General features: G+C 36.4%; 1 protein-coding gene across 1 annotated transcript in view; it reads right to left on the reverse strand.

Annotated features, from left to right (window-relative positions):
• The window catches only part of dnah7 (dynein, axonemal, heavy chain 7), a 109,427-nt gene that overhangs the window by 75,361 nt on the left and 12,707 nt on the right, over positions 1-21,359 (reverse strand). Inside the window, exons 20-28 of the mRNA XM_685051.8 lie at positions 20,925-21,111; positions 12,789-12,982; positions 6,178-6,376; positions 4,600-4,740; positions 3,718-3,930; positions 3,470-3,579; positions 2,992-3,160; positions 937-1,039; positions 566-693 (exon numbers count right to left, since the gene is read on the reverse strand). Of these exons, the coding sequence (XP_690143.4) occupies positions 566-693; positions 937-1,039; positions 2,992-3,160; positions 3,470-3,579; positions 3,718-3,930; positions 4,600-4,740; positions 6,178-6,376; positions 12,789-12,982; positions 20,925-21,111 (1,444 nt within the window). The remainder of the gene's footprint in view (positions 1-565; positions 694-936; positions 1,040-2,991; positions 3,161-3,469; positions 3,580-3,717; positions 3,931-4,599; positions 4,741-6,177; positions 6,377-12,788; positions 12,983-20,924; positions 21,112-21,359) is intronic.

The raw sequence follows: 21,359 nt of genomic DNA on the forward strand, positions 1-21,359 counted from the left end.
ACACAACCCTTACAATCATGGAGCAAGCCAAATGGACTATCTGCTTCAACAGAACAGGACTGAAACACAAAGTGAACTGTGACAGCAAGCAATGATAAAACTTATCTCTCCTGTTAAAAGACATATGTTTATTATTATTATTAACAAGAATTATTGATGTTATTATTATTATTATTATTATTATTCATAATAATGATGATGATGATGATGATAATGATGATGATGATGAAATTATTATTATTTTGCTGGAAAATCAGAATATTAAATGCTAAAATGTTTTGAACACTGTATAGCTTTGTTTGTATCAAAATACAGGCTTTGACTTGTCCAGCATGTGATTGTGATATGTGATTCATGTTTTTAATAATAGATAAAACACACCTGACATTGCTGACATTGACAGTGATTTCATGGCAAATAAATATGTTAGATCTGCAAGGCCTGACATCTATATTTCTAAGGCGTGTTGTGATTTGGTTGAAGTATGACACATTCAAAGAGTGAATATAAATATTCCATATGCACTGCACATCTTTGCTAGACATGGGCTTTGTACTGTACATGCCTTCAGGTTGTCAGGTAGTTCGGAGCGTCCTGCATAACCAGGGTTCATGGTGATAAAGACAGCACAGGTAGGGTTCAGTTTCAACTCTGTCCCCTCAAACAGCAGCATCTCAGCATGGGCGGAAATACCTGCAGAGCAAAAATGTAATAAATAAGTAAAGATCTACACATCCAAACCCAGACTAACTACATACTATTATATGTATAGATTTCTGCAGAGTAAGCACCCTAATGCTAAATTTAAATGGACTCAACTTCACATGTATGCATATATTAGGTTTGGAGAAAAATATATAATCTGCAGCTCAACTGATTGAATCTTAAAATCCATTGAAAATCAGTCTGACTTAAAACATGCACACAAACACGCACCTCTCTGGATGGTTAGAATTTGCTGAGCCACCACTGAAAGCACTTCTAGATCAATACGGTTGAACTCGTCAAAGCAGGCCCAGGCACCAGCCGACAACAAGCCCTGAAAAAGACCAAGTATCTTTACCATGACTTACAGTAAATGTAGTTTGAACACTCCTGTGCTGCCAGATAACTGACAAAGGATGAGCAGGATGGCAATAAAATGCAGGTTCTTTGCCATTCTAAGCTCTCTGATTAAGATACAGCTGTGGTTCCCTGATAGTACTGAGGCTACACAACAAAAGCATTGCAATCTTTGCTAGCATACCAAAGTAAAAGGAAATGCCTGGAAAGCCTGTATTTAAATATTAGATATAGTGGGGGCTAAAAGTCCCAGACACCTAGAGAAAATTATTATATTTTGATTTTATCTAACTTTTTCTTATGGAGACATTTAAATAAATAATATTTTAAAAGGTATTCCTGTAAATTGATTTTAAAGCGTCTGCGTGCCTGTTATGCCTCACTTTTACGTTTATTTCAACATGTCCCCAAAAATCTATTTATTAAATAATTTCAAATTTATTTAAATGAGGGTGGCATGGTGGCTTAGTGGATAGCACTGTCACCTCACAGCAAAAAGATCAGATTGCTGGTTTGAGAGATCCCAGATTGCTGGGCCAGTTGGCATTTCAGTTGGGAGTTTGCATGTTCTCCCCGTGTTTGTGTTGATTTTCACCAGGTGCTCCAGTTTCCCCCACAGTCCAAAGACATGGTATGGGTCAGGGGGGGCCAACCCTGTTCCTGGAGAGCCACCTTCCTGCAGATTTTAGTTGCAACCCATATCAAACACACCTGCCAGTAATTATCACGTGGTGTTCAGGTCCTAATTAATTTGTTCAGGTGTGTTTGATATAGGTCGCAACTGAAATCTGCAGGAAGGTGGCTCTCCAAGAACAGGGCTGGCCACCCCTGGTATAGGTGAACAGAATAAACTAAATTGGCCATAATGTTGAGTGCATGTGTGAATGTGAAAGTGTATGGGTGTTTCCCAGAACTCAGTTGTGGCTGAAAAGGCATCCGCTGCGTAAAACATATGCAGAAATAGTTGGGTGTTTACTCCACTATGATGATCTCCGAAATAGAGACTATGCCGAGGGAAAATTATTGAATGAATTTATTTAAACAATTAATTAAGTAATTTACTTATTTATTTATTTACTTTTCCAAATCATAAACAATTTATGTTTAATTACAGGTTTAAATAAGTGAAGTTTATTTATAAATCAATAGCACGTGCTTATGATTGATCACGGCTGGTCCCGCATTATCTAACGCATAATCTACCAATCAGACAATTCCTAACTCACTATAAATAACCAGAGTTTCATACTTCAGTTATCTTCGCCTTGAAGAACCCCCCTTCCCCCCTACTCCTTCTCCTTCACTGGTCAAGTTCTTAATAGGCCAGTTGACGTTTCTGTGCAGAGTTTACATGTTCTCCGGTTTCCTCCCACAGTCTAAAGACATCCGTCACAAGTGAATTGACCAATCTAAATTGCCACTATAGTCAAGCTCTTAATCAGCAGTATATCTCTATATAGCAATTCCTAATTTGTCATTAGCCCTAAATAAGGGGGAGTTCTCGAGACCTTGAACCCTAGATTTAGAAAAGATTAAGTTTAATAAATACTATTTTGTAGGGTCAGTAAAAGATTAGATAAAACAAACTTTATTATGCTTTATTAAGTACTTTTCTCTTGAAAACATTAATTTTACTTAGATTTTTTAACAGTACCACAACAATTTTGATCTAAATCTATTACTATAGCAACCAGTGATGACTGTGTAAGTCAGTGCCTGAGAGTTTTTTTTTTTTTCGGACAGATAGTGTTTGACCTCATGTGTGTTATTTTCTGTAACATGGCCATCAGCATGTCTTTTACACTAAGCCAATGCCAAAATCCTGTTACAATATTTCACTGAGATTTCAATTTTTATATTTGGATTTATTTATTTTTTACTTGTGTCAATCTTGTGCACTAAATCTGAAGACTTTCCAAAAGTGTTTACCTTAAAGAACTTGCCAAGCGCAATGTAGTCCAGGCCATCAGAGCAGTTGAATACTACACACTGCTTAGCTATGGCTTTAGCCAGATCTTTTGTGGTCTCGGTTTTGCCTGTACCTGCAGGTCCCTCGGGGGCTCCACCAAGATGTAAATGCAAAGCTCCAAACAGAGTCCTGAAAAAGAAAGCATGTCAAAAATTGCAGGAATGTCGTGTTCAGTAAAAATAATCTAATTAATTTAAAAATATAAACAAATTATTCAAACTATTTTCAGAGATAACACACACTACCATTGAAAGAATGATCGCTTGATGTCAGTACAATGTTTTTAAACGAAGCCTTGTATGACCTCCAAGGCTTGATCAAATGTACAAATCAAACTTACAATCCAATTAAATGGTTGTTTGAAGAGCCTCTTCTAAACGCAGCTACATAGAAAAGTAGTTGCTTTTGATCTTTGTGTATAATGTAAATCATCCTGACCTATAGCAGCGATCAGTGAGAGGGGTGATCACCAGTCGTGGTGTGTTTCCAAGATACTCGTAGCCATACGCCAAGCCTGCATTGATCATCTTTGTATGAAGCTGGTTCTCCTTTACAGACAGGGTCAAATAATCATATCAAGAGGAGAAAAAGCAAATCAAAGCAGATCTTCTGACTGTCCAAAACAATAACTTTGAACAAACAAGGTCACACACATTTCATTTTTAATCACAATCAAACTGGCTTACAATCCAATAGTAGCGCAGCTGGCTGAGCCACTCAAAGTTGGTCTCATCATCAACACCCTTCTGTACCAGAGATGCCAATACATCTCGGGCGTGAACGTCTAGCACCACCAGTGCTCCAAGTGTCACTCGGTTCTGTTTGGAAAGCTTTCCACGAACCAGAGTGACAATGTCATCTATCTGAGTATTGTTCTGCTCCAGATAAGCCTGAAGAGCCTGAAAACAGAATAACAATTCAGTCATTTAATAGGATGCTATACGAGTGTGCAGTAAGACAGACACTGATTGAAAATAAATCCTATTCAAAATAAAGCAGATAATGTCGACACATTATCCTGCTTCCTACAAACAGACTAACACTTTATCTTTATGGTCCACTTAAGACATGCAGTTGACTTTAAAAACCTGGTCAACTACCTGGTTAGATGGAGTCGATTATGGTTGGTAATATAGGTTGACATACTTGCAAAGTTGCTGATAGTAAGTAAAATGTCCTTGTGAGCAATTGGTGAAAAAAAAAAATTTGGCAAACATTTCAGTTTCAAAATGACATGAAGGAGAGTAAATAATAACTAGTAATTAATTAATTTTCGTATGAACTAACCCTGAACCCTAACTCTCAGCAAAAACTGTCAAACCACAGCCAATTACTCACTACAGTATAATAAAAGAAACACTAAAAACAACAACAAAACATTGCCAATGTATGTTCTTTTAGAGACAATGAGAACAGCTTAAGATTCTGAATGTAAAGTATATACATTATACGCCATATATTGCCTAGATATTGTCATTAATGGCAAATCACAGAACAACAAAACACTGCCATATATAGTATAGAATAAGAACTTGATGTTCTGGAAAGCATGCAACAGTTTAACATACCTTTGGTCCCTTTGCAATGGCTTCATGAATGTCCTTTGTCCAGTAAACCTGCGACACACAAAGCACTGTCTGGCCCGGCCAGGCTCTGACCCAATTGATCCGTAGATCATTCAGATATGCTTCACATGCCTTTCCAATCACCTGTCAGCCAGGAGCATAGTTTAACTCATAGTTTCAACAATTTACATTTCAAAAATAGCAAAAATTATATATGAACAGTTCAGGTGCAAAAACCTCTAAGTGAAATCTGAAATTTACATCAAAATAAACATTTTTCTCAGCCTCGTTTGTTTACATTGAATTATTTCACTTTAAAGACCTTAAAAAGGTCTTGTTCTTTGCCATAAAAGTAATATTACTGAAACTTTGCAAAGGAGCCAGTTTAAAAAATAAAATTTATAGAAATTTATAGATATTTATATATCAGGCTATATACAGGAATCCTAAAGGCAATTTCAATACCTTTTTATGACTTTTTAAACACCCTTTTAAAATATTTTAAGACCTCATCGCCACTTCAAGTTCTAATCTGTATCAATCCTTTGATTTAAAGAGTTGTTGATAAATAGTTGTAGTTAAATAAATCAATGAAGCACAACCATGCAACAGAACTTTTCAGTGACAGGTATGAGCCACTGTTTAAACTCGTCCTTCTCAAACCAGGAGTACACAAACGTACATTTTTCCATTTTGCAATGTGTTTCGCTCTATGGTTTTGCTACATGTGGAGAGCATCACATGCTATCCCACGTTTGTCACAAATTACGTGACATCACCCAGACGGAGGGGCTTGGCCGGTCGCGCCTGAATCAATAGCATGGATTGAGCAAGCAGTTGTTAATATTAGGAGGAAAATAAATATATTTATGCTCTTTTGGAGTCACACACATTGGACAACGCTTGAACAAAATTGTATGCATATATATATATATATATATATATATATATATATATATATATATATATATATATATATATATATATATATATATGTATGTAGTATGGATATGACATCCACCAATTTGACTTTGTGTGATTTTATGATGCTTTGCTTATCATTAAATTCACCCATTTATTGATAAGTTAAGTTAAAGTTAAATAAATCTTTTTTATCTGTTGAAAAGATTTTGGTCTATTGAATTTTACATTTCACTAAATGATTTTATGGCGTGAAAAGGACATCTGAGAAAAAGATAGTACATAGATTTGCATTCACTATGCATCTTACTAAAGAAATGTCTAGACTTTGTTTCCCCACATTGAAATCATAAAGATTTTCTGTTCACAAGAGGCAAAAACATAAGTTAAATATAGAGCCCTAAAGCTTTAGAGTGCTTCCAAAAATATAAAACAGTTCAAAGTATGTAAATGCCTTTTAGTGGCATTGTAAATATGTAAAAGATTCAAACAAAACATCCGTCATTGTACAGCCACAAGCAATTACCTCTGTGAAAGATTTGTGAACAGAAACATTTAAAGTACAAGCAGGTTAAACAAAATCAAATCCAATTATATATCTTCCATTTTTTTGCTGTTGAGAAATCCTCTGACTCAGAGAAAGTTCATATATTTCTGTACCTTGTGTATAGAGCGAAGCATGCCATTCTCCAGCTCCAGGAGCCATTTTTCCACCTGCCCACGAGCTTTAGAGGTAGAGATGATATCTAGTAGCTCCACCACCTCACCTTCACTGCTTCTCATATGAGTGATGTCCAAAACATCAGTGAACACCACGCTCGCAATACCCTCAAAGCACTTCTTCAGGTGAGGCTGCACCCTGGAACATAAAGCCATCAGTAAACTGTTGCCCTTTTCCAATGCAAGTTCTATATTTCATCAGCGGGGGCATGCGAAACCAATTAAACCCCGATTATGTTTCTGCAATACAGAGGTGTTAAGAAATCTCGGGTTCAAAGAAAAAGCTATACTCAGATGTGCAACCCTGCCTGATGATATCGCAGACAACTTTCACGCTGAATCACCTGGAGTCAGCGACTCTATTAACTTTTATCTTCATTTATTATCACATCCACCCTCAGGTAGTTTGTGACCCACACCTCTGCCAAACAGCTGCTGCAGTTCACACTTTATTCTTCTGCAAACTTTGAATCTCTTCTCAAATGCCACAGAAGTGAGAGTGTCATAAAAGATGAGAGACACTGCAACACAGGCAGAATGAGACACGGGGAGCAAGAGAGAGGTGGTTGGAACTGAACTCAAAGAGCAGAACATTGCTAGTTTTGTGAAAACCATAAGCCCTATAGTACTGCAATTTGAACTAGAATTTGAGGCATCATCATTCATCATTAAACAAATACCTGGGGTGAAATATAACAAGATTTGCTTATACGTTAAGGGCCTGCACAGGGGAGCCACAGCAGAGAAAGTAGGCCAGAGTGTCACAGGGAAAAGAAAAAGCACTATAATTAAATTCCCACAGTAAATACTGAGTTTTAAGGGGTTCAAATTGGGTTTTCGGAGGCCGAGGTGAAGCTAAATTGCTTTTCATTTGTCCTTCCCTGTTCCTTTTGAGGCCTCAAATGCTAAATGTTCTTGTAGGCAGCATTGGTTAGGTAGGCGGCATAACATCAGTTGGATGTGCCCTGGGAGAAGTGCCAAAGTAGGCTATGTCAGAGCATAAGATATATTCATAAATATCACAGAGATTATAGCTCTGCAGAGTGAATGTTGTGCTTCTCATTTCATGTTACAGTAAATTACATCCAGCCTACATTCAAGATCAAGGTGAATTATTAGGTATACTGTACTAAAGCCAGGGAAATACTGATTTCCAGTAGTACTAGTGAAATTTTTTTTTTCTGGATTTATTCAGTATGGGGTTGACATAAGTCTTGTCGCTTATTCAAGTTTTAGGAACAACAAATAATAACTTGACTTCTAGTTGATCATTTGAACAGTAAGGTCTAACTTTGCTTAGACAAAAGTCTTGTCACTTAACAGAAATAAATTACAGAATAGAATATAAAGTCAAGGTGCAGTGGAAAAAGAATCAATGTTGTGTATGACTTCCATGAGTTTGGAGGACTGCATTCATACATCTCTGCAATGACTCAAATAACTTATTAATAAAGTCATCTGAAATGGCAAAGAAGCATTCTTTCAGGACTCCTACAGTTCATCAAGATTCATCTTCAATGCCTCCTCCTTTATCTTACCCCAGACATGCTCAATGATGTTCATGTCTAGTGACTGGGTTGGCCAATCCTGGAGCACATTAACCGTCTTTGCTTTCAAGAACTTTGATGTGGATGCTGAAGTATGAGAGGGAGCGCTATCCTGCTGAAGAATTTGCCCTCTCCCGTGGTTTGTAATGTAATGGGCAGCACAGATGTCTTGATACCTCAGGCTGTTGAGGTTGCCATTCACCTGCCATGCAGATCTCTCGCATGCCCCCATACTGAATGTAACCCCAAACCATCATTTTTCTATCCCCAAACTTGACTGATTTCTGTAAGAATCTTGGGTCCATGCGGGTTCCAATAATGGAATTTCCAACCTACATCACATATAATGTCGCACAGGTCCTCGGTTGCAAAAAGAGACTGGTTGCAATAGAAAACATGTCATGTTGTGCGGTAGGATGCCAAATTCCAAAGTCCAAAAATAAAAAATTTATAATTTACCGTACACCACACTGCTTTAAATGCCTTTGGCTAAAAGGGAGCTGAATGAAGTGATGACCTAATTAAAAATGCTGGACACTGCAGTTCTCATGTTATATCAGGTAAGTTCACGCTCTGCTAAATCATACACATTACTCGTTTTTGATTACAGCAATGATTTCAGCAAAAACAGTTACATATGGTTAATTAAACTGCGGACACTGGATGCTAAGAATGTAATGTAAAAGTGTAAGTACCCTGCCATACAGGTGCAGTTTGCTGTCAGAATGTAGTTGTTTTGCTTGTTGATGATTAACCAGGCCTTGTATAGCTCCGTCTTTTTTCCTTTGCTTTGGCTAGGTTTTTAGCACTACATAGTTTTCAATCTGGTAATCATGGAACATTATTTCTTGCACATGACCACACAGAACACAATTGCTAGCATCCAAAGGCTTGTAGGCCTAACTTCTCTATCTTGTAAAAACACTTGGAGCTTCAATAAGATTGTATATTTCGAGCTGGATGCTTGGCCATTTCATCTTATTCAATTTTCATTGAGAGAGTGCTATCGCCATTGGACCTGTCGAACGAACGCTGCTCACTTTAATGTTTATTTTGCAGAACAACTGTGCTTATCACTGGGTGACAAGCTGTTATAATACGCTGAAAGCATTATGTAAATAATATATATATGTAATATGTATATGTAATCAATATAACATTTCTAAGACAACAACAAACTCTGTACTGCATCGAATGTCACTCCTTTGGTGTAAATGCTAGCGCTCCTGTTTTTTTCTGCAACCTCGCTGCGCGTGCATCATAAATGTTTACAAACATGGTAATTCCTCTATAGGTCTTCTGCAGTATTTGTGATGATTGCAGTTCAACAGATGATTTATCGTACAAGTCTACCTTCTGCCACTTTTCCAAATGATCAACTAGAAATCAAGTTATTATTTGTTGCTCTTACAACTGGGACTGACGATAAGACTTTTGTCAGGTAGTGTATATTTATATTAAATTTCATTACAATTTGAAGTAAAAATATTGTAATTTTGAGTATAAAGTCTTTATTTTGATGTGATAGAAAAATCAAGGTTATTCGACCAAATAATTTAAGATATTTTTAAAAACCTAGATCTTAAAATGAATATAAACAGCTAAAAATATGGCACTTTCACTTTTTGTTATTTTATGCAAAAAATATACATATATTTTTTAATTAGTAAGAAATGACATCAATACAAAACAAACTAAGTCAAAACAAAAATGATAAATTTTTCCATAGTTGTATATTCAATTTGTTTTTGATAAATCAAATTGTAGCGATAGCTTCACTTTCAGTTACTCTTTATGGGAATTCACAAAAAGAAATCGTAACAGTGCTGCATGTCAAAATAATTGACCCAAACTTGCATCAGCTTACGTTTTTGGAATAATTGATATAGAACAGACTGAGCTAACATAGTTCTTTCCGACATGCAGTCATCCAGCCTGGCCTTATTACGGAGCAATCCATCAACAAAGCGGATCACAAGCAGCAAGAATATTGAAAACAGAAACCTTCAAAATCAGATCCCGTTAACTGCTGACAAACAATATTCCTCAAGCCTATAAATCACATTGTTTCCAGAAAAGCTTCTTTTCCTTTGAGGATGTGGAGAAAGTGTGAAATTACTGTAGCTCACACACACCACACTAAAAGTGCAAACCCACAGAATTCTGACATATCCTATAGCACAGCAACTGTTGTAACAGCACCAGTAGATATAGATCAAGCAGAATGATCAATAGCCTACAGTCGATATGGATGCTTTGATGCCTAATATTCAGACAAAAGGGGGCTCGATTATAGTTGTAATGGCATTATATACACCACTTTAAAAGTTATGGATGATAAAGAAAATTAAAACTTTCATTTATCAAAACTGACAGTAAAGACATTTATTTTTTTGACATTTTTAGAATCTTTTATAAATGAAAGAGTTCACCTTTACTTGTTTCAAACCTGTTTGGCTTTTTTCTTTGACTTCTATAGTATTTGGTTTTCTTTTTTTCTATGAATGTCAATGGTTACAGGTTTTCTTTAAAATATTTTCTTTAGTGTTCAGAAAAAAAAAACTAAAGTAGAATAAAGTAAATAAATATATAATTTTGAATAAACTATGCCCTTTACTCTTCCTCTTGTTGTTTAAACCTTTATGAGTTTCTTTCTTCTGCTGAACACAAAAGAAGGTATTCTGAAGAATGGTGGTTGCTAGTACTCATTAGCCGCATTTCCACTGTCGGGCCAGTGCGAGCCAGGGCTTTTATGGGCCTGGGTCGGGCCGAACGCGAGGAGGTTGAGCAGTGAGGCCGAAATTATGTTTAGTTTCCACTGTCAGGCCAATAACTTGCAGTGCGGCACGCAAATCCCACCCCCAGAATGCCCCATAAATCAAATTTCACACAACCCGCCCCAGTTCAGCGGGAATAAGGCAGATAAAGCACATCATCGCATCATCACGAAAGGATTAAAATGGAAACAAGCGAACCAAGCAAATTACACGTTACTGTACGTCCTTACATTATATGTCTATATGCATAGGCCTGTGTATTTTCATTCATTTTATTTGTTTACTCGCCAACCAATAGTTGGCATGGTACATCTAGTGGTATCGCCACTAACGAAAGGATGACCCAACACACCATCCATAATATAAAACCACAGAATTTATCTGTTAATAACTCTGCATAAAACATTTTTTATAACATCCTTGTTTCGGTAGATGTCGTCAAACCTTCAGCCTAAATGCCCTGGAGAGAATTTATCCGTAGGCTGTACGACACTTAATAGGTATTTCCCTGTTTTTTAAGAAAATAAATTAAGGATGTTGCATATTATTCAGTTATCTTAAGTAAAGGAAACCGCAAGTGTTTCAGGACATTCAGTAATAAAAAATAGACCTATATAGGTGAGCTCGCTTTCCAAAATACCCAAAGCATATATATGAATTAAAATAATGAATATTCTTCTGATAAAGCTATACATTTAATATTACATATTTAAATGTTACCACGTCATACAAAAACATAAACATTTGTTTAAGAACATATTAGAACATATAACATAGAATATAGAACATATTTTTACATGCAGTTTATCCCAATACAATTATATAGCAGTGCAGGACTGGATGACAGAAAGGAATTGAAAGCTAGCCTGGTCTTCTGAAAGTTTTGCTCACCCAAAAATGCCCTGCACGATTTGATTAATATCATTGTATCCAAATTCTTTATAAATAATATTTTAAAACTACTTCGTTGTTTATTATTTTTAGAAAATATCTAAAATCTATGTCTATATCTAAAATCTATCTATCAGATTTTTAAAATGAAAGTTCAAAATGGCTTAAATGGTTTAATTTATTTGCATTGTATTTACCTAAATTGTTATAGCTTTTGTTTGGTTTATATTAGTTTAATTATTTAATTTGTTTTTATTAGCCTATATCTGATATTTGTAATTCTTAAAATGTTTTCAGTAGAATATAGCTACAGAAACCCAACCGCTTGTGGCAAAGACAGAGCTGTGAAGCGAGCGCTCTTTTGGCCAGTCTCTCACACACATGCATGCATCTAAACACACACATTTCATGCTCAAACACACCTTTTAAGCCTGACAAAAACTCTCGACAACTGAAAGTTACTGATGGCTGTGTGTTTATTATGGTGTAAAAATTATTATGCCTCATTGAAACATCAAGAAGGACTCAGCAAAGAAATATCACTTATCAAATTAAAACTAATTATTACTTTATGCAACAGCATTATATTTAAAAGGGAAACATAAGGGCGATCGTAAGCAAAAGACCCTGGTCTAAGGTGTTTTATAGAATATTTTGAACTAACCAGTAGCTATGTTTTTTCTTTCCCTTATTTATTTATTGGCACATGTACTCGTGCGTGATGGGAAAACTAGTGTAATGACAGCAGCACACCATCTTGCAGACTCTGCCTCAGCTTTCACTCCGCCCTGAAGCACCAGCTGGCTTGCTTTAGCAACAAGGTATTCGGCAGACCGATAAAGATTGGCCGCTGACCCCGAAAAAGTCCCGCTCTGGCCTGATTAGACCCCAGAAGTGACTATGGAAACGTGACTAACCCTGGCTTGCATGGCTCTTGCGACAGTGGAAACACATCTATTTACTTTCATAATGGGAGAAAGAAATTATCAAAGTCTATAAGTTGTTTAAAGTTGGTTTAAGTTAATTAAAGTCCCTGTAATTAAAAAATCCTTAACAATAATAAAACAATTATAATGATGGTCCAATGAAAGCTGAAGAAGTCTACCATCATAGTAAATAAATTGAGACCTACAACAAAAAAATACATCAACTGCAAACTTTTGAGCATTTGTTTACATAATAATCAAATGATAGTTATTGAAATGCCATAACACCACTGAAATTGAAAGTAACATTAATTAACTGACAACTCTATCAGCTCTTTTTAAGTTTGGAAAATAATGGTAAATATCAATCAGACTGTCATTACTGAGCACTTTGCAAAGCTTATCGGTACCTGGTTGGATCTTTAGTCTCAGAGAGGATCTCCAGCAGCTCATCGTTGGACAAGAAGAAGAAGCGGGGGAAATAGAGTCTTTTCTTCTCCAAGTATTCATTCAGACCCTTTAGAATGAGTTCCAGTAACTCGTTACTGTGTTTCATCTTGTCTAGCATCTTTTCGATGGCCACCACTGCCAGGACATGCTTGTCCTAAGAAAGAAACATATGTTAGGGACAGAATGAATGCATCAGAAAATACTTGTAAGTACAGTGACATTTATCCATAATTGTCAGCGGTTCACCAGCGGTTTCCAAACTAGGGTGCGTGCACCCCTAGGGGTGTGCAGTCTGACCACCAGGGGTGCGCAAGAGAATGTTTGTAATGGTGGAAAATGTTATCTTTTATCATTTTTATGCATTTATCTTGGGTAAACTTCACATGTCATATTTTTAAGAAAAAAGAAATTCATTGAAAGAGAAATTTTTTTTACAAATTTAATTTAATTTTATTTAATTTTACAATGTAATTTACAACCTATGCATACTCACTCATCTCGCAATTTCACGTGTGTGTCACAATAGCATAGTAATAGTATATTCGTAATTTTTTTTTCGCTTACTATATATTCATTAAAATGGACACCTGGTTTAAAACTAGCACTTTAAAGAAGTCAAGCGACAGTAGGGATGAACCATCTACATCAGCCTCTTCTATGGAGATGTGTAGCTGCCTTGAAAATATGGACTTGGAGAATATCGAACAAGGTAAAGAGGCGCAGGCAGAAACAGTGAAATCCAGCAGAGATGTACCCATGAAGAGAATTAGGCCTACGCTAGAAAGTGAGAAAATGTCAAGTAAAAAATGCAAATATATCGAGAGTTATATTGGTTTCAGGTTTACATAGATTGGAGATGCAAAAAATCCAAATTCGCAATCTAGGCATGGGCCGGTATAAGATTCTGAAGGTATGATAACCTTGGATTAAAATATCACGGTTTGACGGTATTGTGATTACTGCTCTAAAATATGTTCTTTGTAAACATCTAGGTAAAAGGTAAAAACTTTTGCTTTCCTTTTGAACATGAAATATTTTATTCTGAGAAACATTTATAACATTTTGGAGCAGTAAACATGTCAGACCATATAATTCAAATGAATCATTAATTTCTGCAGTCTTTATTAGTTTTAAAAACACAAATTTCTCGACAATTTAAAACTGCATCTTTAGATATCTTCTCTGCTGGAGGTACTGTTTTCCTAAAAAATCTAACACATACTGTAGGAATAGTATAGTAATTTTAGCGGTTTTAAAACCTTGACCTTTTCAAACCGCGTTATATTGCCTAACCGCCGTATTGCCTTAAAAACTTAAGTTTAAAGTTAAATTAACATTAAAAAAAATTAAGTCATGACTCATTGATCATACAATTCTTTGTACAACTATCATGAATATGCCTTTGGAATATTAAGATTTTATTCATTTACATGACTTATTCAGGTTTAGAAAACACTATTTAAAATGAGGCTTTCTTATATACCTATATATTTTTGAAAAAAATTGAAGGATCCTGATTCTTTAAACAAAAAAGTAGTTGAGGGGAATGCTTATATCAGTGGTTTTTTTTTTTTTTTGTCTTGTTTTAAATCAGGTTCTCTTGGAAGTTTGCTGAAGCAGCTCTCTTGCTGCTCTCAAAGGGAGCTGGGAAGCGGAAACCGGCAGTCCCATTGAGCAGTGTAATAATGTTGCACTATAGCGCTCTGTATTTCTAAATACAGTATGCAAAACTGTGCACAAGAGAGAGACTGCATGCAGGAAAGAGAGAGAAAATCAAGGGTTTCAGTTTCAATTTTGATCTTGAAAGAGAACAGATGAGAGTTCTGGCAGTTTATGCAAGCTGCCAGTTCTAGTATCACTTATTGTGAACAGCACTGGACTGGGAATTGCAATGTTTGGTTTTATCTGACTGTAGCATGGTAAGCACCACATACAGTATCAGTGCTAAACTGTACATTATCTATGTGGCTTGCAACAGACACCATTGGCCAAGAATTGGCCTTAAAGTTTTTTTGTAACCCATTTTGTGACACAGTTCCTAGAGAAACAAAATATTAAATGAAAAAACAGTGGGGGTGTGGCTTGTTTTTTCCACTGCGAGATGATAAGATGTAGTAAAGTAGGTACAATGGTCCCTCGCCATAATGCGGTTCACCTTTCGCGGTCTTGCAGTTTTGACTTTTTTTTTTTACAGCGATTGTGTTCTACATTCTGATTAGTACATTGTGTTCTGCTTCCTGATTGGCTGTAGATCATTGTCAATCAATCTCCTCTGTGCCCTGTCTCCTGTAAAGTACAGAATGTGTTCAGCTAGCCAAATTTACATAAATCATTGATCGCTAGTAGTGTGACTCTAAAGTGTTGGACTATATGTTTGCAAGTTGTCTCCCCAACAAATAATAATGTTAACAACATAATGTTGACAAAACATTCTGCACTATCAAAGGCACCCATGGATGCACCCAAAAGGCAGAGGAAGATGCTAACCATTGCACAAAAAGCTGGACTTCTAGACAAAGTAAAGGAGGGTAGAAGTTACAGAAGAGTTTAAACAAGAGAGAAAAGTGTGAAAATGTTAATGCCTATCTGAGAAAATAGTGTAGTGGGGGTTTTCCAGCCTTAAAACATCTATTATAATTCTAAAAAATAAAGCGGACTACTTTGCGGATTTCACCAATTGCGGGCTATTTTTAGAACTGAACCCCCCGCGATTACACAGGGACCACTGTATTTTAATTCAGGAAGATTGGGAAAAGGGTTTCAGGAGAAGAATATAGCCCTGATTTTGACTCGCCGACAGGTTTTGAGAAATCGCCAACAAATGCCTAAAATCACTTGCAAATCGGTGCTTGTGTACATGAGTAACAATTACACAGTATGAACTATCAAAGACGCCATCTGAGAGAATCGCAGATGAGTCGTCTACACCTGTGAGATGTTTGGCATGCTATCTGAAGCTATCAACAATTCAAATCATGCCGTGTGAAATGTGTTCTGATTGAAAACAACTTCAGCCAATGATAGAGCAGCATCCTCTAGTTTGGGTATCTGCAGGTCAGCGGGAGGTTGAGGAGAAGTTAAAAGTGCTTATTTTCAGTTTATTTGGACCCCAAAAATGGAGAAAAAACTAGTGTAAATTTGTCAGGAGCACCCATGTCTGATTGACGTGTCTTCTGATCAATACCACAACCGGGTGGAAAAAGAAAAAAGTTGAGGAGAAATTGCTAATTCCCTTCAAAGCCAGGTGAGCAAAATAAGTACATTTTTCTTCTTATGATGTAGTTATTAACAAAATATATACTAGATGACCTCATGTTGTTTCCATGTCACTTCAGTTGTGAGACGTAGTTTGGACAAAGTTGTTGATGATTCTAAAGTCATACAGTGTAAAATCACCTGTCGCCGATCGATCTTGCAGTGTAAACAAAGCAGCGACGAAACACTAGCCCAGATAGTCATGCAGTGTAAAAACATCTGTGATGTGACAACTTTGAAAATTGTGCAGTCTGAACTCGGCATATCAGACACGTCTTTCTCATCATTTCTGTTGTCAAAGTTGACAGTTGGAGGGGTGTGGTTAAGTATGTTAACCATGCTAAATACCTCAGACAGACATAATTGAAAGTTTAACTGTAAAAATTACAAGGCTAAACTATTTTGCTTTTTCTTAATGACATGCACAGATTATCCACCACAAAGCTATGTCAGCTAACAAAATCATATGGTTAGTTTTGATTTCATTTGTAAAAAGGTCCAGAACATGGGTTGAATGGGTTTTGCCTTCAATTTACTATAAATCTGTGGGATTCAAACTTTTTAAACACCTCTTCAGAACAAATGTCAAGGCATTATTTAAGGCAGCTCAAGCGAAGTATATGCTGAAATGTAATAATCAAGAAAATCACAAACTGCATGTATGAGAAAACATTTCGATACCAAGAACATCAGTAATAATTTAACAGACCAGTAAAGTATATTTTTGTCAGTAGCTGGCTATATCAGACAGATCGCTGAGAAGTTTTCAAGCTCAGCTCCTGAGCCTGCAAATCATAGGTAAAGAAATACCCTAACATTTTTTAATTCGCTGCTCTAAACGTTCAAATCCAGTGATGAAAAGATTATATTCATAACCGTATATTCCAACTTTTACAAAAGAGATCATTTATGAAAGGGGTCTCCCACTAGGAAAACTCATCATTGGCTGTATGATTTTCAAACGTTCCTCCAAAGGTTGTGTGAAGGCCATTTCCTTCATTAGAAAGAAAGGAAACAATTGGATACCACGTTCCCTTCCCTCTCCACCCCTCACAGATGCTGCTCACCTGTAAAGAGATAATAATTGCTTTTTCCCCTTTTCGGATTGCTATTGATTTTCTATTACCCACGCTGACTAGACTTCACGTTCACGAACTGAGATTGAAGTTTAACGATCACTTTTGGATGACAAAAACAGCCTGAGTTACTTGACAGAGACTGAGAGGAAGTAATGAGGGGTTGTTAATAACCAAAGCCTACACAAAATTACCCTTTTAAAACATGAAAAGACACTATTGGATGACTGTAATGAAAGAGAGAGGGGATGTTTTTATGCCAATTACTCTTTTAATGATTCTCTCCCTCTGTCACACTGAATTACATTAGAGCGGCAGGGTGAGTGCTGCCAGGATGCGCTTGAATGAAGAGATGCTGAAAATCATCCGCTTCCTTTCACAGGGTGCAGAAACATGCAGGTGGGCTGCTCAACAGATCCAGATATTCACACTTGCTGATCGTGTTTTCTTCATCAATGCATTCCTTATCATTTACAGTAGCCTTTTAATTGCGGAATAGCTTCATATGTCCCTGATCCCGACTTAGAGGGTTGGCTCGTCCTAGAATGAGAATTTTGTGATCATTTACTCACCATCATGTCATTCCAAACCCGAAAGGAATTGTTTATTTTTTTAAAACAGTTAAAATGTATTTGATTAAATTTGAGAGATTTCTTACCCTTCACTGTAAGTCTGTTCACTCCAATTTTTTATCATGAAATGGCTTCATAATATATACAGTATTGGCCATGGAAGCTCAATAAACAAAAACCAGTAAGGTTTGTTTCCATGTATTAAACATGTATGGTGGAAGTCACGTTTATTTAAATGTAAATAAAAACCAAATTTTAATTTGTACATCATATAAAGTGATAGAGTCCATTGGGAATTCTTGGATTAAACCACTTAATTAATATTCACTCCTTTTTATCCTTTATGAACAGGATGTGAGTTAGGGGGAGCCTGAAAACATGATTTGTGAAGTTTTGGGGAGATATTGACAATGTGTTATTTTGGCTTGCGGTTTCAGTATTGATTGTGTAATGTGATCATGGATTATTACGTGTAAAAGTGCAAACATATAATTCATTCATGCATGACGGAGATTTACACTTCACCTAAAAAAAAGGTAACTACAGATGCTATTCTTGTTATGAGCATCAAGGTGTGGGAGCGCTGAGGAGCAAAGTCCTGACAGCCAGATGCTTTCATATGGATGTTGAGACACTGCTTATTCATTTCCCGAAACACATGATGTGTTTCGTTTCATTTGCTTCATACAGTAGACCAATACAATGTTCTTTTTTTAAACACCGTGACATTGCTGTAAACATGTTGGACAACTTGACAAAAAGGAAACCCTTTTCAATGGTGCTACTTTCATTTTTCAATTCGTGATTATGTTATACCAGAGTGAAAAGTGAGATCCCATGATATTCTATAGGCCTATGTAAAATAAAAAAGCATATGCTGTCCTTAATGTCATCATCTTGATCTTATAGAGCGAATAGAAAAATGATAGGCTGTATAACGAGGTTATATTTTTTGATGTTAAGTGAAACATATTCGTGTTTGTTGATTTAATATAAATTAATGTATTCCCATCACAGAAGCACTGCAGGTAAAATTAGACAAGGATGAAATAAAAATTAAATCCCTCAAAAGATATTTTCAAAGGTCAAATAAAGTTAATTGATGGAAAAAACTAAACTTTTTAGCAAGAAAGTAAACCGAATCTGTCGTGGTGTTTTGTTCATTTGGCCTACTTTGTAACATTAGTTACAATTATATAAATATTTGTTTTATATTTATAGATTTTTGTTTATACTTTGCTGTTTAAGGACAGGGATCCTGTGTGTTTTATAGCCTATATGTGGCAAGGGACTCTCAAGTTCAAAGCGACCCCCCAGGGGTTAGAAAAAAAGGGCTCCCCCAAAGGCCACGGTTTAGTTCGACACTGCTTTATAAACATTTTGAAGCAGTGCTGACCTGTCCAACATGTAATACAGGTGTTCACCTCTGGCCCTGTCCCTTATAGGCCCAGTGGATTTCTCCAAAACATATTTATTGTGACCATTTCTCAGATGTGTTTTTGTTATGTTTGTTTATATATATATTTATTTTAGTTTATCAAACACGCAATCTCATTTACGATATTTTACAATCATTTGTAGTAAACTTTACAAAAAAAATTACAAAATCTTTATACATGTATCTTAAGTTCAATCATTCAATATCCTTCAGCTTAGTCCCTTATTTATCAAGCGCAGCCACAGCAGAATGAACCGCCAACTATTTCATATGTTTTATGTAGCGGATGCCCTTCCAGCCAAAACCAAGTACTGGGAAGCACCCATACACTCATTCACACATACACTATGGCCAATTTAGTATATTCAATTCACCTATACCACATGTCTTTGGACTGTGGGGGAAACCGGAGCACCCAGAGGAAACCCACACCAACACAGGGAGAACATGAAACTCCACATAGAAATGCCAACTTGCCCAGCAGGGACTCAAACCAGAGACCTTCTTGCTGTGAGGCAATAGTGCTATCCACTGGGCCACCGTGTTTGTTTTTTAAAACAAGTGGGCCAAATTTTCATGATTTCACAGGGCTCCACAACCCTATGAACTTTCATGGTTTTAAAGTGTTTTTGGTGAGCAGAGGTTAAATTTCAGAGGTTAAATTTGAAAAAAAAAACAGTCATCTTTGATTTATTTATGGATTAGAAATGACATGAGGGTGAATGATGAGAGAATTTTCAATTTGAAGTGAACTAACCTTACAAAGAAAAAAAATAAACTGGGCTTAGATCTGCATCTATGCTGATGTTTGCCCCAAACACTCTACTGAATCTGATATCATAAGCATACCTTTCTTTATGTACTGCTGCTCAAGAATCCAGCAAGAACAAGCAACAGCACCTGCCTCCCAGCTGAAATAATATATGTTTGCTTTTCCGAGAAGAGCCATTTATGGTTCATTATGAGGAAATCGTTGAGTGGTGTAGGAATTATTCAAAAAGAAAACATCCTTAAAGAAGCCCAGAATTTTGAATTTAATTACAGAATGTTTATCTCAGTTTCTGTCAAATGGGAAAAGTTAGAAATGCATTAGAAAAGGGTAAATACAATCTGGAGACGGCAAACAGCTCTGTGGGTACCGCAGATGAAGAGAGACACCTAGTGGACATGTTAATATTACAGTTTGGAAAATTAAGCGCAGCACTGATTTTCAACAACATGCTATTCAACAGAGCAGCTTCAGATATGGTATATATAAATTATTTTTACATGGTCAAGCTTATAGAACTTTAGAGACTATATTAGAACTTTCAGCACATAGTGTGATTAATTTATGTCTTTAAACTCTTTAAAAATATATATATTTTTTATCTAGTACAGAGACACACTTTCTCAAACCTTGTGAAGGGAGAGAGCTTGCCTCATTCTGATCAGCGACCTTGTTCTCTGCACACCCCCAGATTTGAGTCCCTCTAGACAAAATCCATAATATCTATTTGACGGTACAGCCAAGCTACTTTTTTCCGTTTAGAGAAGGACAACAGATATTGATGTTTTTCATCGCACCGAGACTGCAGTTGCCAATTACTTGCTGAAGAGTCTCTAGATGAGTGACTGTGTCTGGGTTTGTGTCTCATAGCCATCTCATTTGTCATGAAAACACTACAGTTTTACACAAAAGGTATGTCAGGAACTTCTCCAAAGAGTTTCTTGATATAAACAAACCCAAACTTGTGTTTAAATTTTCTAACTCACCAAGCTGACTTGTTTCATGGTGTCCCTCCATGTTTTGTCGACAGCAGTAAAGCGACGTCCCTCCTCTGGCATCTGAGCCATGATGTCTGGGGAACTGAAGATGGGTTCAAGGTAAAGCCATGTGCCTTGAACCTTCAACCACTCGTCCATAATTTCTTGAAGTAAAAGCAGCTTATCCTCCCAGTCTCTACGATGCATAGATACAGACATAATCATATTCAGTGTGTATGTATATGTATATGTATATGCTGGACAAATAGCTTAATGCTCCTTCGCAACACCAGGTTGAAGGGTTAATATAAATGATGCCATTCTGAACCAATCCAGGCTCACTGACATAGTAATGGTCTCTTTCCAATAAGGTGCTGCAAAATGTGACCAATTGTGAGTTCTATATCTAAAAGAACCCATGGAGAAATAAGTTTGAATCCAACA

The sequence above is a fragment of the Danio rerio genome, chromosome 9, assembly GCF_049306965.1.
Source record: "Danio rerio strain Tuebingen ecotype United States chromosome 9, GRCz12tu, whole genome shotgun sequence".
Classification (NCBI taxonomy): domain Eukaryota; kingdom Metazoa; phylum Chordata; class Actinopteri; order Cypriniformes; family Danionidae; genus Danio; species Danio rerio.